The sequence below is a fragment of the Ranitomeya variabilis genome, chromosome 1 (genome assembly GCF_051348905.1).
Source record: "Ranitomeya variabilis isolate aRanVar5 chromosome 1, aRanVar5.hap1, whole genome shotgun sequence".
Lineage (NCBI taxonomy): Eukaryota > Metazoa > Chordata > Amphibia > Anura > Dendrobatidae > Ranitomeya > Ranitomeya variabilis.
Genome location: NC_135232.1, coordinates 441,983,659 through 442,003,665, shown reverse-complemented (window position 1 = coordinate 442,003,665; position 20,007 = coordinate 441,983,659). Strand labels below are relative to the sequence as shown.

Sequence of the window (20,007 nt, the reverse complement as noted above, 5' to 3'; positions counted from 1 at the left end):
GCTCCATGACTATGACTCCACATCCCTAGTAACAATTATATCAGGACTTTGGATATACAGTAAGTGCTACTTTAAAAAAAAAAAGCCACATTCGTTAGGTTGAAAGTTGCTTTTTACAGAGAAAATTCAAGAACCCTAACTTCTCATTAGAATATTGAATTCGAAAATGTAATCTTGTAATGTACGGTAATCTAAATGTTATTTGTATTATAAATAGTTGCTCTGTATTTTGGAGCTGTTAAAAAGAACAAATAAAAAGTACATTTATCAAAATTATGAAACCCAGCCCAGTGGTAAGCTCCAGTCTCTCTGCCCCAAGCACTACTATGTGTAGCAGTTTAGAATCTGACTGTTCTTTTTGTAACTGCGTGCACGATTGCCCAGTGTTACATGGGAACTTGTTCGGTTGCCTTCGTGAATGCCTTGGTGTTATTATTCACAGGTGAGCTGAATTGACTATGAAAATTGGCGATTCTGTACTGATGTCCTAGAATGACCCATGGTCTCCTGAGGTCATGCATACATAATTGACTAGATGGTGGCCCGATTCTAACGCATCGGGTATTCTAGAATATGTATGTAGTAGTAGTGTAGTTTATTTATGAAGTTTTCAGAATAGTGCAATTTATACACCGGATTCGTCCAGCAGGGCGCGACCAATTAGCGAAGCGTGGTTCAAATTCCGCGCTAATTCGCGGCCAGACTGCGCCTGTCGCTAATTGGTCACGCCCGTCTGGCCGCGAACAATCAGTGAAGCCAGGGCCGGCTCTAGGTTTTTGAGGGCCCCGGGTGAAAGAGTCTCAGTGGGCCTCCCTCTTTAACACATACCACGATTCATGATGCACAGATACAGCAGAGAAATATAGCACAGCCCACGTAGCATATAGCACAGCCCACGTAGCATATAGCACAGCCCACGTAGCATATAGCACAGCCCACGTAGCATATAGCACAGCCCACGTAGCATATAGCACAGCCCACGTAGCATATAGCACAGCCCACGTAGCATATAGCACAGCCCACGTAGCATATAGCACAGCCCACGTAGCATATAGCACAGCCCACGTAGCATATAGCACAGCCCACGTAGCATATAGCACAGCCCACGTATCATATAGCACAGCCCACGTAGCATATAGCACAGGCCACGTAGCATATAGCACAGGCCACGTAGCATATAGCACAGGCCACGTAGCATAGAGCACAGCCCACGCAGCGTATAGCACAGCCCACGCAGCGTATAGCACAGCCCACGCAGCGTATAGCACAGCCCACGCAGCGTATAGCACAGCCCACGCAGCGTATAGCACAGCCCACGCAGCGTATAGCACAGCCCACGCAGCGTATAGCACAGCCCACGCAGCGTATAGCACAGCCCACGCAGCGTATAGCACAGCCCACGTAGTATATAGCAATGTGGGCACCATATCCTGTTAAAAAAAAAAGAATTAAAATAAAAAATAGTTATATACTTTCCATCGGCCCCCGGATCCAGGTGAGGCGTTTAGCGATGCTCCTCGCGACGCTCTGGTCCCAAGAATGCATTGTGGTCTCGCGAGATGATGATAGGCAGCATCTATAGTAAAAAAAAAGTTGGTCAGACAGGGTTAATAGCAGCACTAACGGACTGCGTTACACTGCGGCATAGCGCGGTGTAACGCAGCCATTAACCCTGTGTGAGCGCTGACTGGACGGGAGTATCGAGGGGGCACTGACAGAGTAGGAAGGGGCGAATTCGCGGCCGGACTGTGCCCGTCACTGGTCGCGGATGGCCGGCCGGGACCAATCAATCAGCGACGCAGGATTTCCATGACAGACAGACAAACAGACTGAAGTACCCCTTAGACGATTATATAGATAGCCAAGCACAACAGTGCCAATGTGATTGTGACTGTGCCTGGTACTGCTATGTAATTCCATATTCGGTAAATAAATCCCGGGAGTACAACAGTCCCCTTGTTTTTCTTATCATTGAGGGGCCTAGGGTTGGGATTGCCACTAATCATACATTCTTGGCTCATCATAAGGCCATTAGCATCAAATCCTGCATGGTCCTTTAAAGGCCTTGTTTGATGAAGAAAGACCAAAAGACAGGGACTGGTATCGCCATAAGGAACAACAACTAGGTACACATTTTCCCTGCTTGCCAGATCAATAAATGTAATAAATACATCAGGTCCTTCGGAGTAGGAATGGCCCTGACAAAACTTTTTTTGTTCTAACACATGGGCAGTCAAGAGCGGGAGACCCCCTTTCACTGGTGTCCATATACCCTAGTAGGACCCAAGGTATATACCAAGGATGTCATTATGAGACTTTGTGTTTTAACCTCTTCATGACCTTGCAATTGTCCTTTTTTGCGCTTTCATTTTGTCCTCCCCTTATTGCAAGAGCCGTCACTTTTCTATTTTTCTGACCACATAACTGTTTGAGGGCTTGTTTTCTGCGGGACACGTTATTTTAATTTTTCTGGATATGACGCAGTGTGAGGGCTTATGCTTTGCACCTTGAACTGACGTTTTTATTTATACCATTTTGGGGTAGATACAATGTTTTAATCGCCTTTTATTGCAATCTTGTGTAAGCTGAATAAACGTAATTCTGGCATTTTAATTATTTTCTCGTTACGCTGTTTTCCAATCTGATTAATTTAAAATATATTTTCATAGCTTGGAATTTTACAACCACAGTGATATGTGCACCGGATGTGTATTTTTTTAATTGTTTAATTTTTAATGGGGGAAAGCGGGGTTATTTTTTAAACCTTTTTTCCTCACTTTTTACTGACCTCAATAGTCCCATTAGAAGCTTGATGCTGCGAGCGTCTGATCACATGTGCTATTTATAGCAGTTATACTATGTATAACAGAATTCCTTATCTCCTAGGAACGCTGGCCAAGAGCTGGCGTTCACAGGAGGATCGTAACGACATGCACGGGGGGGGGGGGGGGTGATCTGCAGACCCCCCCAACTGTCATGACAACCCATCGATGCTCCCTGATCACGTCGTGTGTAAAATCCGGCTGTCAGTAATTGATTGAACTCAGTTTAACGAGACTTAACTGACCAACAGCTGCAGTTATTCACTGTTAATAAAGGCACATGATGACTGATTAAATCCGTAATCATATGTGGGGAAAGATGTTGACCTGACGTGTGAGCCCACATCAAAGGTTGTGAAGGAATTAAACAGCCTCTGATCACGAAACTGTAATATAAAATAAAGACATGGCTGTAATGGCGCTGTAATACTGATTATATTGATATCTGTAACGCTGCTGCCGGCATCCCTGCATGGCTCCCCTTTCTCCATCGCCTCTCATTGGGGGACACAGGAACCATGGGTGTATGCTGCTGCCACTAGGAGGCTGACACTATGCAAATAAAAAGTTAGCTCCTCCTCTGCAGTGTACACCCTACCGACAGGAAGTAGGATATTCAGTTTAGCTTCGTGTCAGTAGGAGGTGGACACGGGTCTTTCATTAGACCCTTATCTACCTCAATGTGCGTCGTTCCTTTTCAGGTACCACGGAGGGATACAGGGTGAGCAGTCACACCTGTACTCCCACAAAGAGACTATGAGTATGGCGTGTACTGCCACCCCGTATCCTCATACGTCTAGTCGGCAGGACCCCAGCCCCTAACACAGAAGCGTGTTCAGGTGATTCGTACCGGGCCTGCCTCCGTCTCCCAACCACTCGCCCACCAGAGCCTGTCGGTCTGAGGAGATGAGGACGTCCCACATCGCAGGATTTCGGACGTCTGATTCATGCTGGACGGGAAGGTATTTTTCTTTCTTCCCAGGGTCTGGCGAAGTCAGGATGAAGATAAAAAGATGAGAAGACAAGAAGAAAGATAGGTCCTGGCTTTTCCCTCTATTTCTTTCATACCTGCGGCCCCCCCTTAAGCTATCTGTTCTGAACCTTAACGGAGGTTTTTAGCTTCGGCATCCTTCCTTGCCTTTTCCGGCGGTAGTGGGGGCACCGGGTATCCCACCGCTGCGTTTTGAGGCCTCCGCGCCCCCCCCCGCCCCGGTGGTCATTTGCCACAAATCTAGGTCCCGGCTTTTCTCGGGCCTAGTTACAGCGCTGGCTCCGCCCCCCGTCCTCTCAACATCCGGGCGGGCTTTTCTCCCGCCCGACTCTGTCTATACCCATTCCTGTGCAGGGCGGCTAGCTCCGCCCACTACTCCCAGCCTCCCCATTCGGCCTGGGATCGCCGCCATCTTGCTGGGGAGCGCTCTCCTCCGCACCTGGTGGCTATTTCTGCTCCCCCCTCCGATCTGAGAGCAGGTCCCTTCCCACCAACATGCGTCTTCCCGGCCGGGTTCCCCGCCTCCATCTTCCTGCTGGGGCCCTGGACCTGTGCCCTGATGCCTGTCGCAGCTACAGCCTGGGAGCATACTACAGGACACTACACCTGCTGTGAGTAGCACTGCTTCGCAGTTTGGCACTCCTCTCTGCATCTCTCCTGTTCCCCCTAACCTTCTGGCATTCTTTATAGGTATGCTTACCATGCCTAATCCTATAGGGGAGCGTTCTTGTCCTCCTTTTATGCAAGCCGGTCACTGGTGTGATCATATTCCATCGTGCAATCACTGAGTCACTAGTGTATCATACTCTGGAGCCGTGCAATCTCCGGCGTAAAACGTAATAGTACTCTGAAGCCGTGCAATCTCCGGCGTAGTAGTACTCTAGAACCGTACAGTCACTGGCTCAATACGTAACAGTACTCCATAGCCGTGCAGTCGAAGGTGTATCAGTACTCTAGAGCCGTGCAGTCACCGGCATAATATGTAGTAGGCGTAATACGTAAAAGTACTCCGGAGCCGCGCAATCACTTGCGTAGTGGCACTCTAGAGCCGCGCAATCACTGGCGTAGTAGCACTTTAGAACCTTACAGTCACTGGCATAGTAGTACTAGAGCCGTGCAGTCACCGGTGTTAAGTGCTCTAGAGCCGTGCAGTTTCTAGCAAGGGTATGGCAGTATGCCCTAAGCTGCCGTCATCTGTGCCACTGTCCGCCCTCACCTTCCACAGGGAGATGGACCATTATGAAACCTGCCATATGGCGTTCACTTCGCAGATGGTTTCAGTGGCACTTTTCTCCTTGGAGTCTTTCCGTTTTGTCACACTGCTGTTGTGATTTCTGCTATCGCAGACCTGTGCCTTGATTTTCAGCAGTGCGAGCCTTGGCTATTTCTCTCCACACAGGGTTGCTAGAGCCCTGGCATATCTCCTGCTTCCAGGCACTCGCCCTTCATCTCCCTGCAGCCTCCTCCGGATGCAACCATTACACTGCTCTAAGCAGAGAGGGGAGCTGCTCCTACCCACTTCACGACTGCAGTGTTCGGACCTAACTTCCAGCTGGTTAAGAGTCCGTATTTCCCAGCAACGTCTGCTGTGGCTCAGTCGATAAAGAATCTGACCACATATCGCAGGCGCAAAGGTTTGAACTCAGGTGCACAACAGAGAGTAGAGTTTAGTCTCCCTGTTGTCAAGCCCACTGTTCTACCTTCAGGAGAACGAGCACAGCAGGACATACTTCAAGACAGACTCCGTGCTGCGGCTTACTACACAGAAGCTGTTATTCTGCCTGATGCCGTCAGGTATAATGACCTAGACCGCAACACAGAATCAACTCTCTCCTATACCCTACTCCAGGGTTCTCTCCATGCTGATTTAGTCGCAGGATACCGAGAGCCGATCGCAGCTGTACTCTATCTGCCATAGTCGCAGGATATCGAGAGCTGATCGCAGCAGTACTCAATCTGCCATAGTCACAGAATACTGAGAGCCGATCGCAGCAGTACTCTTTCCGCCATCCCGGTTTCACACGCACCACCTTCCAGGTACAGTACGGTATTTGACACTGTCGTATCTTCAGCGGATCAGACGTGTCCCTAATTGACCACTGCAGTGGTACTGGTGTTCTGTACTATATTCAGGTAAGTCAGACGCACTCTCCTATTCCTATCGTACGATTGCATGCGCTATCCAGGTTTTAGATGTCATCTTACAGACACATTTAGTCAATACCTGCCGTCTTTCCATTGGTTTAGATGTGCCTGAGATCAATAGCTGCATGGGTCCTGATCTTTTGCCCCAGAGTCAGCTATACAGAAGATCTACCACGTACCATAGGGTGGATCTCCGTGCCACAGGGTGGACCTCAGTGGCAGCATAAGTGGCCAGTCCATTTTCAGGTAGGTCGGACACGCCGGTGTCAGGTACCGACCGGTTGCAGTTTTCTCTTCACGCACTGGGCCTTAATTGCGTGTTGCACTCTGGAGGCCTTTCCTCTCCGTCTGGTTATTTGGGCCTACCACTAACTATAGGTCTATCTGCACTATCCAGTGCGTTATTCCTATCATATGTGATTACAGTATTATATGGTCTGGCTGGCTCTTTCGGAGTCAGAGCCCGTATAATGCCTTGACTCATGATGTTCGCTGCACTGTTCTAGAGTTCCTTGAGTTAACTCAATACAGAGCTTCCTATTTATGTGTCAGTACTTACCTCTTCTTTCTTACAGACACTGGATCAAACCTCGAGCATCTCCGGGTTTTTATTTCCGACCGAGGCAGGAACAGGTTCTTCCACCTCTGATAAGAATTGGATCCTACTCTGTGCAAGCATCGTCCAGTGTAGAAGGCTGCTCCACGCCTGGATCCAATAATGGGGTTTTGGGGATAATACGTTCCTTCAGCAGGATTCGTATCCTTTTCACTGTTATCCTCGTTTGTGTGGTGTCTTATACTTAGGTAAGTAGATCCACACACTACAATCCTCTCCCCGTTCCAGAGGGTCCGGGACGGATAGGGTCACCCATGTCGTCATAGGTAAGGATCTTCCCTTTGGCAGTCAGATCTTTTTCTGGGGCCTATGTACCCCTTCCTAGGGCCAACTTTCCATGGAATGACATACTCCAGGTTTTCCATGGACTCTCCTCCTTTGACGGCTCATATCCGATTGTGCCTATCATTGCCCATCTTGTCAACATTTTCCAAAGTCCCTGTTAACCATCTTCATCCCTGTACGCTTAAGTTTAGCTTCATGATGGATCTGAGTCCGCGGAGTCGTCTGGTAGTCTCCTTTCTATCTACTTTGATGGGCAAGAGATGGTCTTTTCAAACGATTCTCCCTTTCTGAGTCGTTTTGTTGATGTAGCAGAGTCTACAATGCTGGGTTGAGATCCAGGATTTCACCCGAGGTCCCCTTCAGTACGTCCTCAGCGTTTTTGCTCTAGCAGGTCCCCAGTACCCTATTCTCAAGTCCTTTCTTGTCATTTCAATGTAATAGTTTTCTCTGGGTTTTCTTTTGGAATCCTTAACCCAGCCGTTCCAAAGAGGGAACCGGCTCGGTTTCCTATAATTCCTCCCTCTTGACCCTACTGTGAACTGGACCTCTTCTCTGTCTTTGGACCCTCCGGTTTCCAGATTTTCCACCAATACAGTCCTCCTCTCCCAGAGAGAGCATCCCTCTAGGATACCTACGGCGGACTAATAACCCATGGCAAAGTCGACCATTGAAGTGTCCGCCGTTACATTGTGCCCTGCCTTTGTTTCCACCTGGGCAGCAAAGTTTATAGACGCATGGGCTAAGCTACTCCATCAGGGGACCCTTCATGGAGTCCGATCGGAGGAAATCGCTGTCCTTGCGGACTAATTTTGTCTTGCAGGAAATTACATGGAATCCGCCCCTGCGGATGCCGCGCAGGTGCTGCTTGGACATCCAGCAATATCATGCCAATCCGAAGGTCCATTTTGCTTAAGGCGTGGCAGGACTTATCCTCTAGAAAGTCCCTCGCCAGCTTGCCTTCCGAGGTTTTCCGTCAGTTTAGCTCCAACTTGAACCAATTATAAAGAGGTTATCGGAAGGACGAGTTCTCTTCTAACTTAAACTAAACCTCGTTGTTCTCCTGGGACCGCGTGTGCTTTCCTTTATTTTATGAAAGTTTTTATCCAGGTCCTCTTTTTTTCTTCAAGACATCGGACATTCCTGCTTTTTTGTGAGGGGCGGGCCCATTTTCGTTTTACTTCTTTGCAGGCTCTAAACCTCTTCCAGAGTCTATGTCATCAGTTTTGTACATTCTGTGAATCACAGGTTCAGTGCTCTGCCCTTACCTTTCCCAGGTTCTCCATGGCTCTGTCCATCATTCTCGATTCCCTTCCTTTCGTCCTGCTTGGACTCATCCTTCGTAGCGTTCGCTCATCACGCTACCGGGTCAGGGCGAGGTGCATCTTTCCAGCTAAGACCGCCCCTCCCCCTTTTCAGTATACGGGCTCGGCGTAGAGAGGCCCTCCGGCCTCCAAATCAGCGTATACCCGCAAAATCCAGTCAGCAATGTTTAGATTTCCAGGTCAGAGCAGAGCTCCTCCTTCCTGGTTTAAGGCGCACTCTACCCGGGCAGTGGGCGCCTCCCGGCGGTGCACATATAGGGCCACTGCCTTGCACCTCTACAGACCGATGTTCGGTCCTCCACATATTCGCGAAATTTCCATGCCTAGCTTAGGCGTATGCCGGCTTAGGTAAGAAGACCTTGCAGGCGACGGTCAGTTCCTCTGACCTAGTTTGGAGTTGTCTGTTTTTCCCACCCCAGGGACTGCTTTGGGACGTCCCATGGTTCCTGTGTCCCCCAATGAGAGGCGATGGAGAAAACAGGATTTTTGGTTGCTTACCGTAAAATCTGTTTCTCGGAGCCTTCATTGGGGGACACAGCACCCTCCCAAGTTGAACTGCTCTGTTTATTGTGTTATACTGTTAACGTGTTATACTGTTAACGTTTGAGTTCTTCGGACACTCTTTGAGTGTTCCAAACTGTTGATCTGTAGAGCGCTGCGGAACTTGTTGGCGCTATATGAATAAAGTTTATTATATATTATATATATATTTATTATATTATTCTTGCTCTTTTACACGTTGCTTTCTCCTACTGCTTTCTCACTAACTGAATATCCTACTTCCTGTCGGTAGGGTGTACACTGCAGAGGAGGAGCTAACTTTTTATTTGCATAGTGTCAGCCTCCTAGTGGCAGCAGCATACACCCATGGTTCCTGTGTCCCCCAATGAAGGCTCCGAGAAACAGATTTTACGGTAAGCAACCAAAAATCCTGTTTTCATCTCCATGGAGGGAATGCTGATGTACACGCCATGCGGCGTGTGCCTCAGCATGCTTCCTGGTTCTCTGGTTTCCCGGCAGAAAACCTAGCTAAGATGGCCTCAGACAATAGCTGGGAGGCACCTAGTTTAAAAGGCATCCACCAAGGGAGGTGCCAAAGCTATTTGTTTCATTAGTGTGTTAGCAGTGCAACTGGTGAGTTAGGTGCCCTGGTCCTTACGTGGCCAGGCCTGAACCCACAGTCCCCGGGCGCGGCCAGGCCTAAACTCACGCTCCCTGGACGTGGCGTGGCCATGCCTGAACCCACGGTCCCCAAGTGTGGCGTGGCCAGGCCTTAACCCGTGGTCCTGACGTGGCATGGCCTGAGCCCGCAGTCCCGTGGCATGGCCAAGCCTGAACCCGTAGTCGACCGTGGCATGGCCAGGCCTTAACCCGCAGTCCCCGAGCGTAGCGTGGCCAGGCCTTAACCCACGGTCTCCGGGCGTGGCACATTCAGGCCTGAATCTGCGGACCCTCGTCCCTGAACCCGCTATCCCTGGCACGGCCCGGCCTGAACCTGCTGTCCCTGGTCCTGGCGCGGCCATGCCTGAACCTGCGGTCCGTGGTCGACCAGTCCTGAACCTTGTCCTCTGGTCCATGCGCAACCATTATCTGAACCAGTATTTGAGACCCGTGTGGCTGAACGTCTGCTTATCCAAGTATTCTGTGTATTTGGACTGCTAAAACCAGTCTTCGAATCAGCCCTGTCTGAAACTCTGAGTAACAATTTTGAAGAGGATCCTGAACCTAGTAGTCTGAATGGAGTCAGAGGCTGTGTCAGTAACAGTTCTGCCAGTGGATCCAGAACCTACTAGTCTGAACAGAGCTTACGTCCGTATCTGTATCTTTGTACCTGACCCCTGGGGTCAGCAGCTGCGATATCTGCAACTGCCTAGGAGTGGTACCTGGCGGCTACCTGCAGCTCAAGCCTGACTCCATCAGGAGCTCCAGCGAGCAACAGGTAACCACTTAGCTACGCCCCTCCTAGTTAAGTCCGGCACAGTGAGTCTGTAAACCACATACGCCACCTATATGACAATACCTTTGGTGAAGAAATCTACTTTTGTGTTCTTCTTTAATCATCATTTTAATTTTTCTGTTGATTAGATTTCGGTGCACAGGGGATGGACTTTGTGAAGAAACCAGATTGTATCTTAATTTCCCAGACAATCATGTTTTTGCAAACCAAAAGAACTGGCTTTTTATGTGTATATTGGCTTGTGAATTTAAGTGTTTATGTCTGGTGGGTCAAGAAGACAGACTTGCCAGCTGATATACTATCTAACATACTGTGTTAGTCTGTAATAGTGACTGTACATAGAGTGTGTTAAGGTACCGTCACACTGAGCAACTTTCCACCGAGAACGACAGCGATCCGTGACGTTACAGCATCCTGGATAGCGATCTCGTTGTGTTTGACACGCAGCAGCGATCAGGATCCTGCTGTGACATCGCTGGTCGGGGCTAGAAGTCCAGAACATTATTTCGTCGCTGGATCATCCGCTGTCATCGCTGGATCGGTGTGTGTGACACCGATCCAGCGATGTGTTCGCTTGTAACCAGGGTAAACATCGGGTTACTAAGCGCAGGGCCGCGCTTAGTAACCCGATGTTTACCCTGGTTACCATTGTAAATGTAAAAAAAAACAGTACATACTTACATTCCGGTGTCTGTCACGTCCCTCGCCGTCAGCTTCCCGCACTGACTGTGAGCGCCGGCCGTAAAGTAAAAGCAGAGCACAGCGGTGACGTCACCGCTGTGCTGTGCTTTACGGCCGGCACTGACAGTCAGTGCGGGAGGCTGACGGCGAGGGACGTGACAGACACCGGAATGTAAGTATGTACTGGTTTTTTTGGAAGGGTTGGAACCCTGTGTTGTCTGTGTAGTGTATTGCCCACTGGGAGATAGAGTGGGCGTTCAATGGTATGAGCCGTGGTCCATGCAGTCTTGCTAAAGACAGCCGGGCCAGCGGACGAGAGCACCCACTGACCCCGTTTCTCCACAATTGGTGGCAGCAGTGGGACACTACTCAGCCCGACGGAACCGTGGGAGCTGCAGGGGACTGGTGTTCTCACACACCATCCATGGCTCCACAACAAGGGAGGTATACAGACAGACCCAGCAGATCATTGATGAGGCATGCACAGCAGGTTTTGGATGCCACTGTATCCAATCCCACCAAATCGGCCTTGGGAAGAGGACCAGAGTGGCTATATGACCTCAAACAACAAATGGAAACTACAGGAGATGTTCCAGCTTCAACAGATTGAATAGAATTTAATGCAGGAACTACGGAATGTGGAGGAAGCCATGCGTGGACCCAATGGATACCAGTAGTTACTTTTCAATTACGTATGGAGTTTATTTTCGTAAGGAGCATATGAAATATGCTCTAGGGAAACTGGATGATCGGAAGCCTATCATGTCTGGTTAATTTAAGATGGGGGAGGAATGTGAAGAAACCAGATTGTATCTTAATTTCCCAGACAACCAGGTTTTTGCAAACCAAAAGAACTGGCTTTTTATCTGTATATTGGCTTGTGAATTTAAGTGTTTGTCCCCTGGGTCAAGAAGACAGACTTGCCAACTGATATACTATCTAACATACTGTGTAAGTCTGTAATAGTGACTGTACATAGTGTGTTGTGTTAAGCTTTGTTTATTGATGTGTGCTGATATGCTAATAGTGCTACCTTGATCCCATCACCATTGTTTACCTTATCTTGATGTTGGACTGAAGGACCCTGGGTAATTCTAAAAATAGCTTACATGCCTTGGGTATAAAAAGACTCAGAGATCACATCCTGGTAGACTGAAGTAACACAGAGCTACCAGCCAGACATTCTGCAAACCACCCAACAGATAAGAGAAAGGACTGCAGCCAATTCATCATGGCACCATCACGAGGGACACTGATCTATGATTCTACAGGAAACAACCTAGGAGTTTTCGGCTCCGGTTGGAAGGACACAGATCTGATCCAGTGACCATCTCTGAACCATGGATATGTTTGGAGAAAGCCAGGTTTGGGACCCGCTGGTCGCCTGGTTCCATGGAGATGGTCAGATAAGCCAGGTGGTGACTCTCGTGTCAACTGGCTTTGGACCTTGTATGGACTCTATGGGCAGTTCTTGGTCATCTCCCTATGCTTGTCGTTACCTCTTCTCTGTGCGTGCATCCACAGATGAAGTAGCGACCCTGGGAGCTCTGACATCATGTCAACTGGCTTTGGACCTTGTATGGACTCTATGGACAGTTCTTGGTCATCTCCCTATGCTTGTCGTTACGTCTTCTCTGTGCGTGCATCCACAGATGAAGTAGCAACCCTGGGAGCTCGGACGTAACATCTACCATTATCTCGGCGAGTCAGCGGAAGGGTGAGGCCCTGTAATGTGCACCATCTTGGGGTAATTGGTGGGATTGTTCTGTTTGCTATTGTGTGTTGTGGTTTAATAAAGTATTGCCACACTGTTTTACCTTAACCCTGTGTTGTCTGTGTAGTGTATTGCCCACTGGGAGATAGAGCGGGCGTTCAATGGTATGAGCCGTGGTCCATGCAGTCTTGCTAAAGACAGCTGGGCCAGCGAACGAGAGCACCCACTGACCCCGTTTCTCCACAGACTGTACACTGGGTCTCCTCTCTGTCTGTGATTCCATGGCCCCTCTGCCTGCCTTTGGTCTGTAAATGACAGGTCACTGCTGAGATTTCAGTAAAAATAACAGCCGCACTCAAAAGGTTTCTTTGTTTTTGCAAAACAGTGCTCCAATTTTTTTACCGCATTTTCGTGTTACTTATTTTTCTCTGCGGTGTACTGTAAATAAATTTGAGCACTGTTTTGCAAAAACAAAGAATCCTTTTGAGTGCGGCTGTTACTTTTTTCCTGTCATGTGATCTGGACTCTGTCCAGGTTCATCCTGCACCTAATATCCCAACAGCGTGCTCGTCATTCATTTTTTCAACCGCCGAGATTTCACGTAGAGGAGGCAGATCATTCACAGACCAGAGGCAGGCGTAGGGTCTGGGAAATCAGACAGGGTGGAGAAGTCATCCCCTGTACACTAAATCTAAAAAGTTCAAAACTACTGAAAACTTTAAATGGGATTAAAGAACCACAAAGTGAATTTCTTCACCCAACGTATCAATGTAATAAGTATTACAGCCATGTTTTTACATTGCAAAATTGAGCTGATAGGTTCTCTTTATAGGGTTCTTTGAATGACATGCATTTGTGGCATACATTAGCTATGTGTCTTCTGAAAGAGCTGAATCCTGGGAACATCATCTTATTATGCCAGCTTGTTTTATATTGAGTTCCTGAGATTCTTTTCTAACATTATTCTAATGGGTTGTGGCAAAGGATCTTTCCATTTTATAACTTTGTATATCAACTAATGATGATGACCGGTAGCTACTAAACATTTCACAAATACCTACGATGTTTTTATTATATCGAAATCCTGGTTTATCCTGTAACGGTGATCAGGTTGTCCAACTAAATGTAATTTTTTATAAAACAAGTTTGGTTTGTCTTTCAGTGTGGGAGATGAGCGTAGTTTTCTGCCATTTAATTTAGTGCCATTTCTGTGTTGAACCTAAGAACTGATTAGTCTGAGCCACACTGACAGCTCAGGACTTGCTATCCTTTAACCCCATTGCAATCACTGGAATTGCATTCCTAACATGAGCAGCTGATCAACTAACATTGCCCCTGTCAAGATGGCAAAAAAAATGGCAAACCAGCCAGGCATCTTCTAAATCACGAGTCAGTGACAAGTTTTTACCTTGTAACTACAGCAAAATCGCTACACATATAATTTATCTACAGACATAATTGTAATAAACATGTAATTGCCAGAAGCAGCCTGGGATTAGCTGAATAGGCAATTTTTTGATCTCTGGTACCTTTTTATTAATTTTTTGCACGATACTCCTCAAGCCTTTTATTAAGACTGGTGTAAACAATGCCAATCTTAATAGATCGACTGCTAATATAGAATACTGAAGGGTTTGTTCAGAAAGTAAATGCTGAGACAGGGAGTGTGGTTAAAATACTATATGAGCAATGCTCACACCCCTGTCACTCCGCCGCTGCTTCTTTGCAGCAAAGAATATCCATCATTCATGTGCTTGCTTTAGCCACTAATGTATCTGGTCATCTGCCATATATGAAAGGGTCACTGCTGAGGCCATTGATTGGCTTCATTGGACATGTGAATTATGGACGTGATGTCATCACTGCAAGATTAGTGGAGACCATTGGAGTGATGGCACTGAAACTGTATGGCATTGACCAGGTTAGGTTTTTTTTTGTTTGTTTTTTTTATCCTTTTCTCACTATAGTCATTATTTTTTTTTTAACAAACCCGAACGACCTCAATTTCTGGGCTGTTGTTGGTTGAATACATCTTGCTATATATCAGCATTTCTTTTCACGTCTGTTCACTTTCAGCCATGAGCATTTCAGATTATTCTCGGGCAAATCTGTTCGGTAAAATCAATACTGTAGTTGGCAAAAGGTAGCAATGCCTCCAGCAGGAGGCCACCCATAACTCTGCTGACACATTGTCATCTGTAACACTGATAAGCATTCACTTGTCGTACCGCACATCGCTACATCAAGCCAGCCAAGCTTGGCGCTGCAATTTGCAGCAAAGTAGTGTTGCTGATAGCGTGAGATTTTGAAAAGACAACATCTGCAATGATGGCACAGGTCTCCGAATTCCTCTATAGCAAGTTTTCTTTTAGATTCAATGCATATCACTAAAGGTTGTGTGCTGTAATATATGTTTCATTTGTGATTAAATTGTAATAATGTAATGCAGTTAGTCATGTTACATAATGTATAAGGCGTGCTATATTCTGATCTGTTCCTTCACATTGAAGAGAATCCGTCACCATGAAAAACAGCCCTGAACCGCATCTACATGAAAGTGTTTGTTTAGTTTTAGATCGATGACCTATCCTTGATGTAGGACAAGAATATCAGGGTCCAACATTAAGTGCCCCACCGATAAGCTGGTCAGTGGCAATGACGCCTGGATATTATCCCTTGCAGAGCTGAATAGCACAGCTCCAACTGTGTAGTGGCCACTGCTGGGTGCTGCAGATCCACTGCTATTCATTCAAATAGGGCCCATGTTCTGAATTGTTACCATCTCCTGGACTCCTAAGCTTTGACAAACGGTACACCAGAACTCCTAGATGCCTCATCACCATACAGATCAAAAGCCGTTTGCAGGCTTAGGCCAGCCATACACATTAGATGGCTGTCAGCTGACCAATGCTTTGGCTGATCGTTCGGATGACAGCCAACTCAACCTGCTTACTCTCATCCATAGAAGCGATAGTTCACCCGAGCTCTCCTATGTTCTCAATGAGAGAGTCGTCAGTCATGTCTGGCGACTGCTTATCTCCGATAGAACAAAGCTACAATAGCCGTTGTCCAGGACCCCCATAGACGTTAGACTGTTGGCTGAACCTGACGATGTCGTCTGATTTGGCCAACATTAGCTTATCTACAGTTTGTCAGAGCTTAGAAGTTTGACATAAAAATTACATCCTTGCTATTTTCTATCCATACATTTTTGTAGCTTCGTATTGTTTTTCATGGTGAACGATTCTTTTATTTTTGAGTTTTGTAGCAATATTGGAAGTAGTACATTTTTGACAAGCATTAAATAGCTTAGGAATAGATGATGGAAGTGTTAAAAACACAGTCGAAATGGTCTTGTTATATGTGACAAAAATATCTAGGTGACGTCTCTAATCTCCAGAATGAAGGGGCTCTATAGGGCACTCGTACATTATACCAATCCTTCTGACACTGGAAATCTGGAACAACATACATGGAATTGTACAATGTAATAAAATGAGGAAATTACAGACAATATTTAATGCAATTTTCCATTATCTTTTCAGTGCTTTCAATGATATTGATGGTTGTCATCAGGTACATCTCTAGAGTGCTTGTGTGGATTTTAACCATTTTGGTCACATTAGGATCACTCGGTGAGTTTTGCTTCTCTAATTTTTTTTTTTATAGGTCACTGAAAATAATACGGAACTAGAATATGAATATATTATTAGGAACAGAGTGCCATAGAAGATTTGTGGTGCATCGGATTTTATCTATTAGGAAATAGTTTCTCACGAGTTTGCCTCATCTATAAAGAGTCATTACAATGAGATGAGTCATGTATACAATGCATGGTAATGGACAATTTTAAAGCTCAACTATATCTGGGTATATATACATGTGTGCGTGATTGAGATGTGTGTGTGTATATATATATATATATATATATATATATATACACACATATATAATGTGTGTATGTGTGTGTATATATATATATATATATATATATATATATATATATATATATATATATATATATATATATATATATATATATAGGGGTTGGACAAAATAATGGAAACACCTAACGTTTTGGCATCACGATCTTCGAACATGTGATAAACATGCAAACCGTGACATATGGCAATGTTTTGCAGTTGATTAATTGTGATGTGTATGTAAATTAACTGTTTGTTTTGCATAATTGTAAGAACATTGATGAGAACCTGATACAAATGGCAGACCTCTCGGATTCTCAAAGAGGCCAAATTGTTGGTGCTCGTATGGCAGGCGCTAGTGTAACAGAAAGTGCCCGAATGCTTGGCGTGTCAAGAGGTGCTGTCTCCAAAGTAATGACTGCGTTTGAAAGAGAAGGAAAAACGTCCGCAGCAAAGCACAGGTCCGGTTGAAAGTCAAAGTTGACTGAGAGAGACTGTCGGACTCTGAAGCGAATTGTGAGAGAGGATCGCAAGACCACAGCTCCGAAACTCACTGCTGAGCTCAATGAACACCAACAGAACCCAGTTTCCATGAAAACTGTTCGTCGGGAGCTGCACAAATCTGGATTCCAGGGAAGAGCTGCAATTAGAAAACCGCTGCTCTCAATGACAAATGTTTCCTAGCGTTTAGAGTGGTGTAGAAACCTCCAGAATTGGTCCCTCGAGCAGTGGAAACATGTGATATTCTCAGACGAATCATCGTTTACTCTATTTCCGACATCCGGCCGAGTGTACGTTTGGAGACAGCTGAAAGAAGCATTCCATCCAGACTGCCTTCTCCCAACCGTAAAACATGGTGGAAGTTCTGTGATGATCTGGGGTGCTATTTCGTGGATATCCGCCTGGCCAATGATATCCCTTCATGGAAGAATTAACAGCCAAGATTATTTAGGCATTTTGGGCGACCAAGTGCATCCAATGGTTCAAGCACTGTTCCCGGAGGGGAACGCCATCTTTCAGGATGATAATGCACCAATTCATGCAGCTAGAATCGTTAAAGCATGGCACGAGGAACATTCTAAAGAAGTTGAGCATCTCATCTGGCCCCCACAATCCCCAGACCTCAACATTATTGAGCATTTATGGTTGATTTTCGAGATTCAAGTTAGACGTCGTTTTCCGCCGCCATCGTCGCTCAAAGAACTGGAGGGTGTTTTAACTGCAGAATGGGCTAAAATCCCTTAGGAAACAATTCACGACTTGAATGAATCCATACCTCGGAGAATTGAGGCTGTAATCTCTGCAGAAGGTGGACCTACACCATATTAAACTACCGTATTTTTCGGACTATAAGGCGCACCCAGGTTTTAGAGGTGGAAAATAGGGAAAAAAAATATTTGAAGCAAAAAAAGTGGTAAAATATTTAATAACATAAATAACATACTATTATATGTGGTGTTATTACATATAATAGTATGTTATTATGTTGGAAGCTGCGGGACCAGTGTGGTGTCTGTGAAGTACTATATGAAGATGCTGGAGGGTGAGTATAAGAATGGGGACACAGGGCTGATATTGAAAGCACCACTCCAGCACTGCAAAATAGCACTAGAGTGCTGCTTTAAAATCCCATGGGAGAACTATAACTCCCAGCATGTCCTGCAGATCCTATGACATGCTGGGAGTTATAGTTCACCACAGGAGTGGCAGAGTGCTTTATTGTGTATTGTAAAGACTAACCTCTTAATTGTGGCAGCCTGCCAGCCTGTGGTGAGGTAAAAGCTGGAGCATCCCATGACCCTCTCCACAGCACAGGTTTTGAGGAAGCCAGCAGATTCTAGTGGAGAGCCTGAAGGACCTGTGGTGATGTCAAGAAGAGGGAGGGCTCTGAGCTGCCATGTGATGCTCCAGCCCGCCCACTTCTGACATCACACAGGTCCTGTTTGTGCACAGCACTCGGCATCCAGGCATGGCAGGCAGGTATACAGCGATCTCCGGACCCTGCTGCTGCTTTCTCCTCCCCAGGACACACAAATCTCCCCAGCTGCTGCAGCAATCAGCGCTGAGGAAGCCATGCGTGTCCCTGCTTAAGTGCAGTATTCATTTGCTGCTCCCGGCTCACCGCTCAGCTGATCGGTGGGCGGGGAGCCGCTAATGAATATTCACTGCACTTAATCATCGGGACCACATGGTTTTCCCAGCGCTGACTCTGGCAAAAATTAAGAGACCACTGCAAAATTTTCAGTCTGTCTGATTTTTCTCTTTATAGGTATATTTTTGAGTAAAATGTAAATTCTTCTTTTAGTCTATAAGCTTCTGACAACATGTCTCCGAAGTTCCAAGCAATAAATTTTGTATTTTTTTCCTGAAAAGGAGAAATAGTCAAAATAAAAGAAAAAAAACTCAGTGCTTTCAGACCTCAAATAATGCAAAGAAAACAAGTTCATAATCATTTAGAAACAACAATACTAATGTTTTAACTCAGGAAGAGTTCAGAAATCAATATTTTGTGGAATAACCATGATTTTTAATCACAGTTTTCATGCGTCTTGGCATGCTTTCCACCAATCTTTCACACTGCTTCTGGTGCAAAAATGTAAGCAGTTCTTCTTTGTTTGATGGCTTGTGACTATACATCATCCTCAAGATTACATTCCAGAGGTTTTTTGCCAGAGCTGTATATACATAATATTACAAACACGTGTGTATATGTATGTACTAGACTGTGGCCCGATTCTAATGCATCGGGTATTCTAGAATATGCATGTCCCCGTAGTATATGGACAATGATGATTCCAGAATTCGCGGCAGACTGTGCCCGTCGCTGATTGGTCGAGGCAACCTTTATGACATCGTCGCCATGGCAACCATTATGACATCTACGTCGATACTGTGCCCGCCCGCCGCTGATTGGTCGAGGCGAATTCGCGGCAGACTGTGCCCGTCGCTGATTGGTCGAGGCAACCTTTATGACATCGTCGCCATGCTGTGCCCGTCGCTGATTGGTTGAGGCCTGGCGGCCTCGACCAATCAGAGACGCGGGATTTCCAGGACAGACAGACAGACAGACAGAAAAACCCTTAGACAATTATATATATATATATATATATATATATATATATATATATATATATATAGATGTGTATGTGTATATATATATATATATATATATATATATATATATATATATATATATATATATATATATATATATACTAGACTGTGGCCCGATTCTAATGCATCGGGTATTCTAGAATATGCATGTCCCCGTAGTATATGGACAATGATGATTCCAGAATTCGCGGCAGACTGTGCCCGTCGCTGATTGGTCGAGGCAACCTTTATGACATCATCATCGCCATGGCAACCATTATGACATCTACGTCGATACTGTGCCCGTCGCTGATTGGTCGAGGCCTGGGGGCCTCGACCAATCAGAGACGTGGGATTTCCATTATGACATCATCGTCGCCATGCTGTGCCCGTCGCTGATTGGCCGAGGCAACCTTTATGACATCATCGTCGCCATGGCAACCATTATGACATCTACG

General features: G+C 46.1%; 1 protein-coding gene across 1 annotated transcript in view; it reads left to right on the top strand.

The window, feature by feature from the left end:
- The window catches only part of SLC44A1 (solute carrier family 44 member 1), a 153,257-nt gene that overhangs the window by 84,561 nt on the left and 48,689 nt on the right, over window positions 1-20,007 (top strand). The window contains exon 7 of the mRNA XM_077249395.1: window positions 16,079-16,168. Coding sequence (XP_077105510.1) covers window positions 16,079-16,168 — 90 coding nt within the window. The remainder of the gene's footprint in view (window positions 1-16,078; window positions 16,169-20,007) is intronic.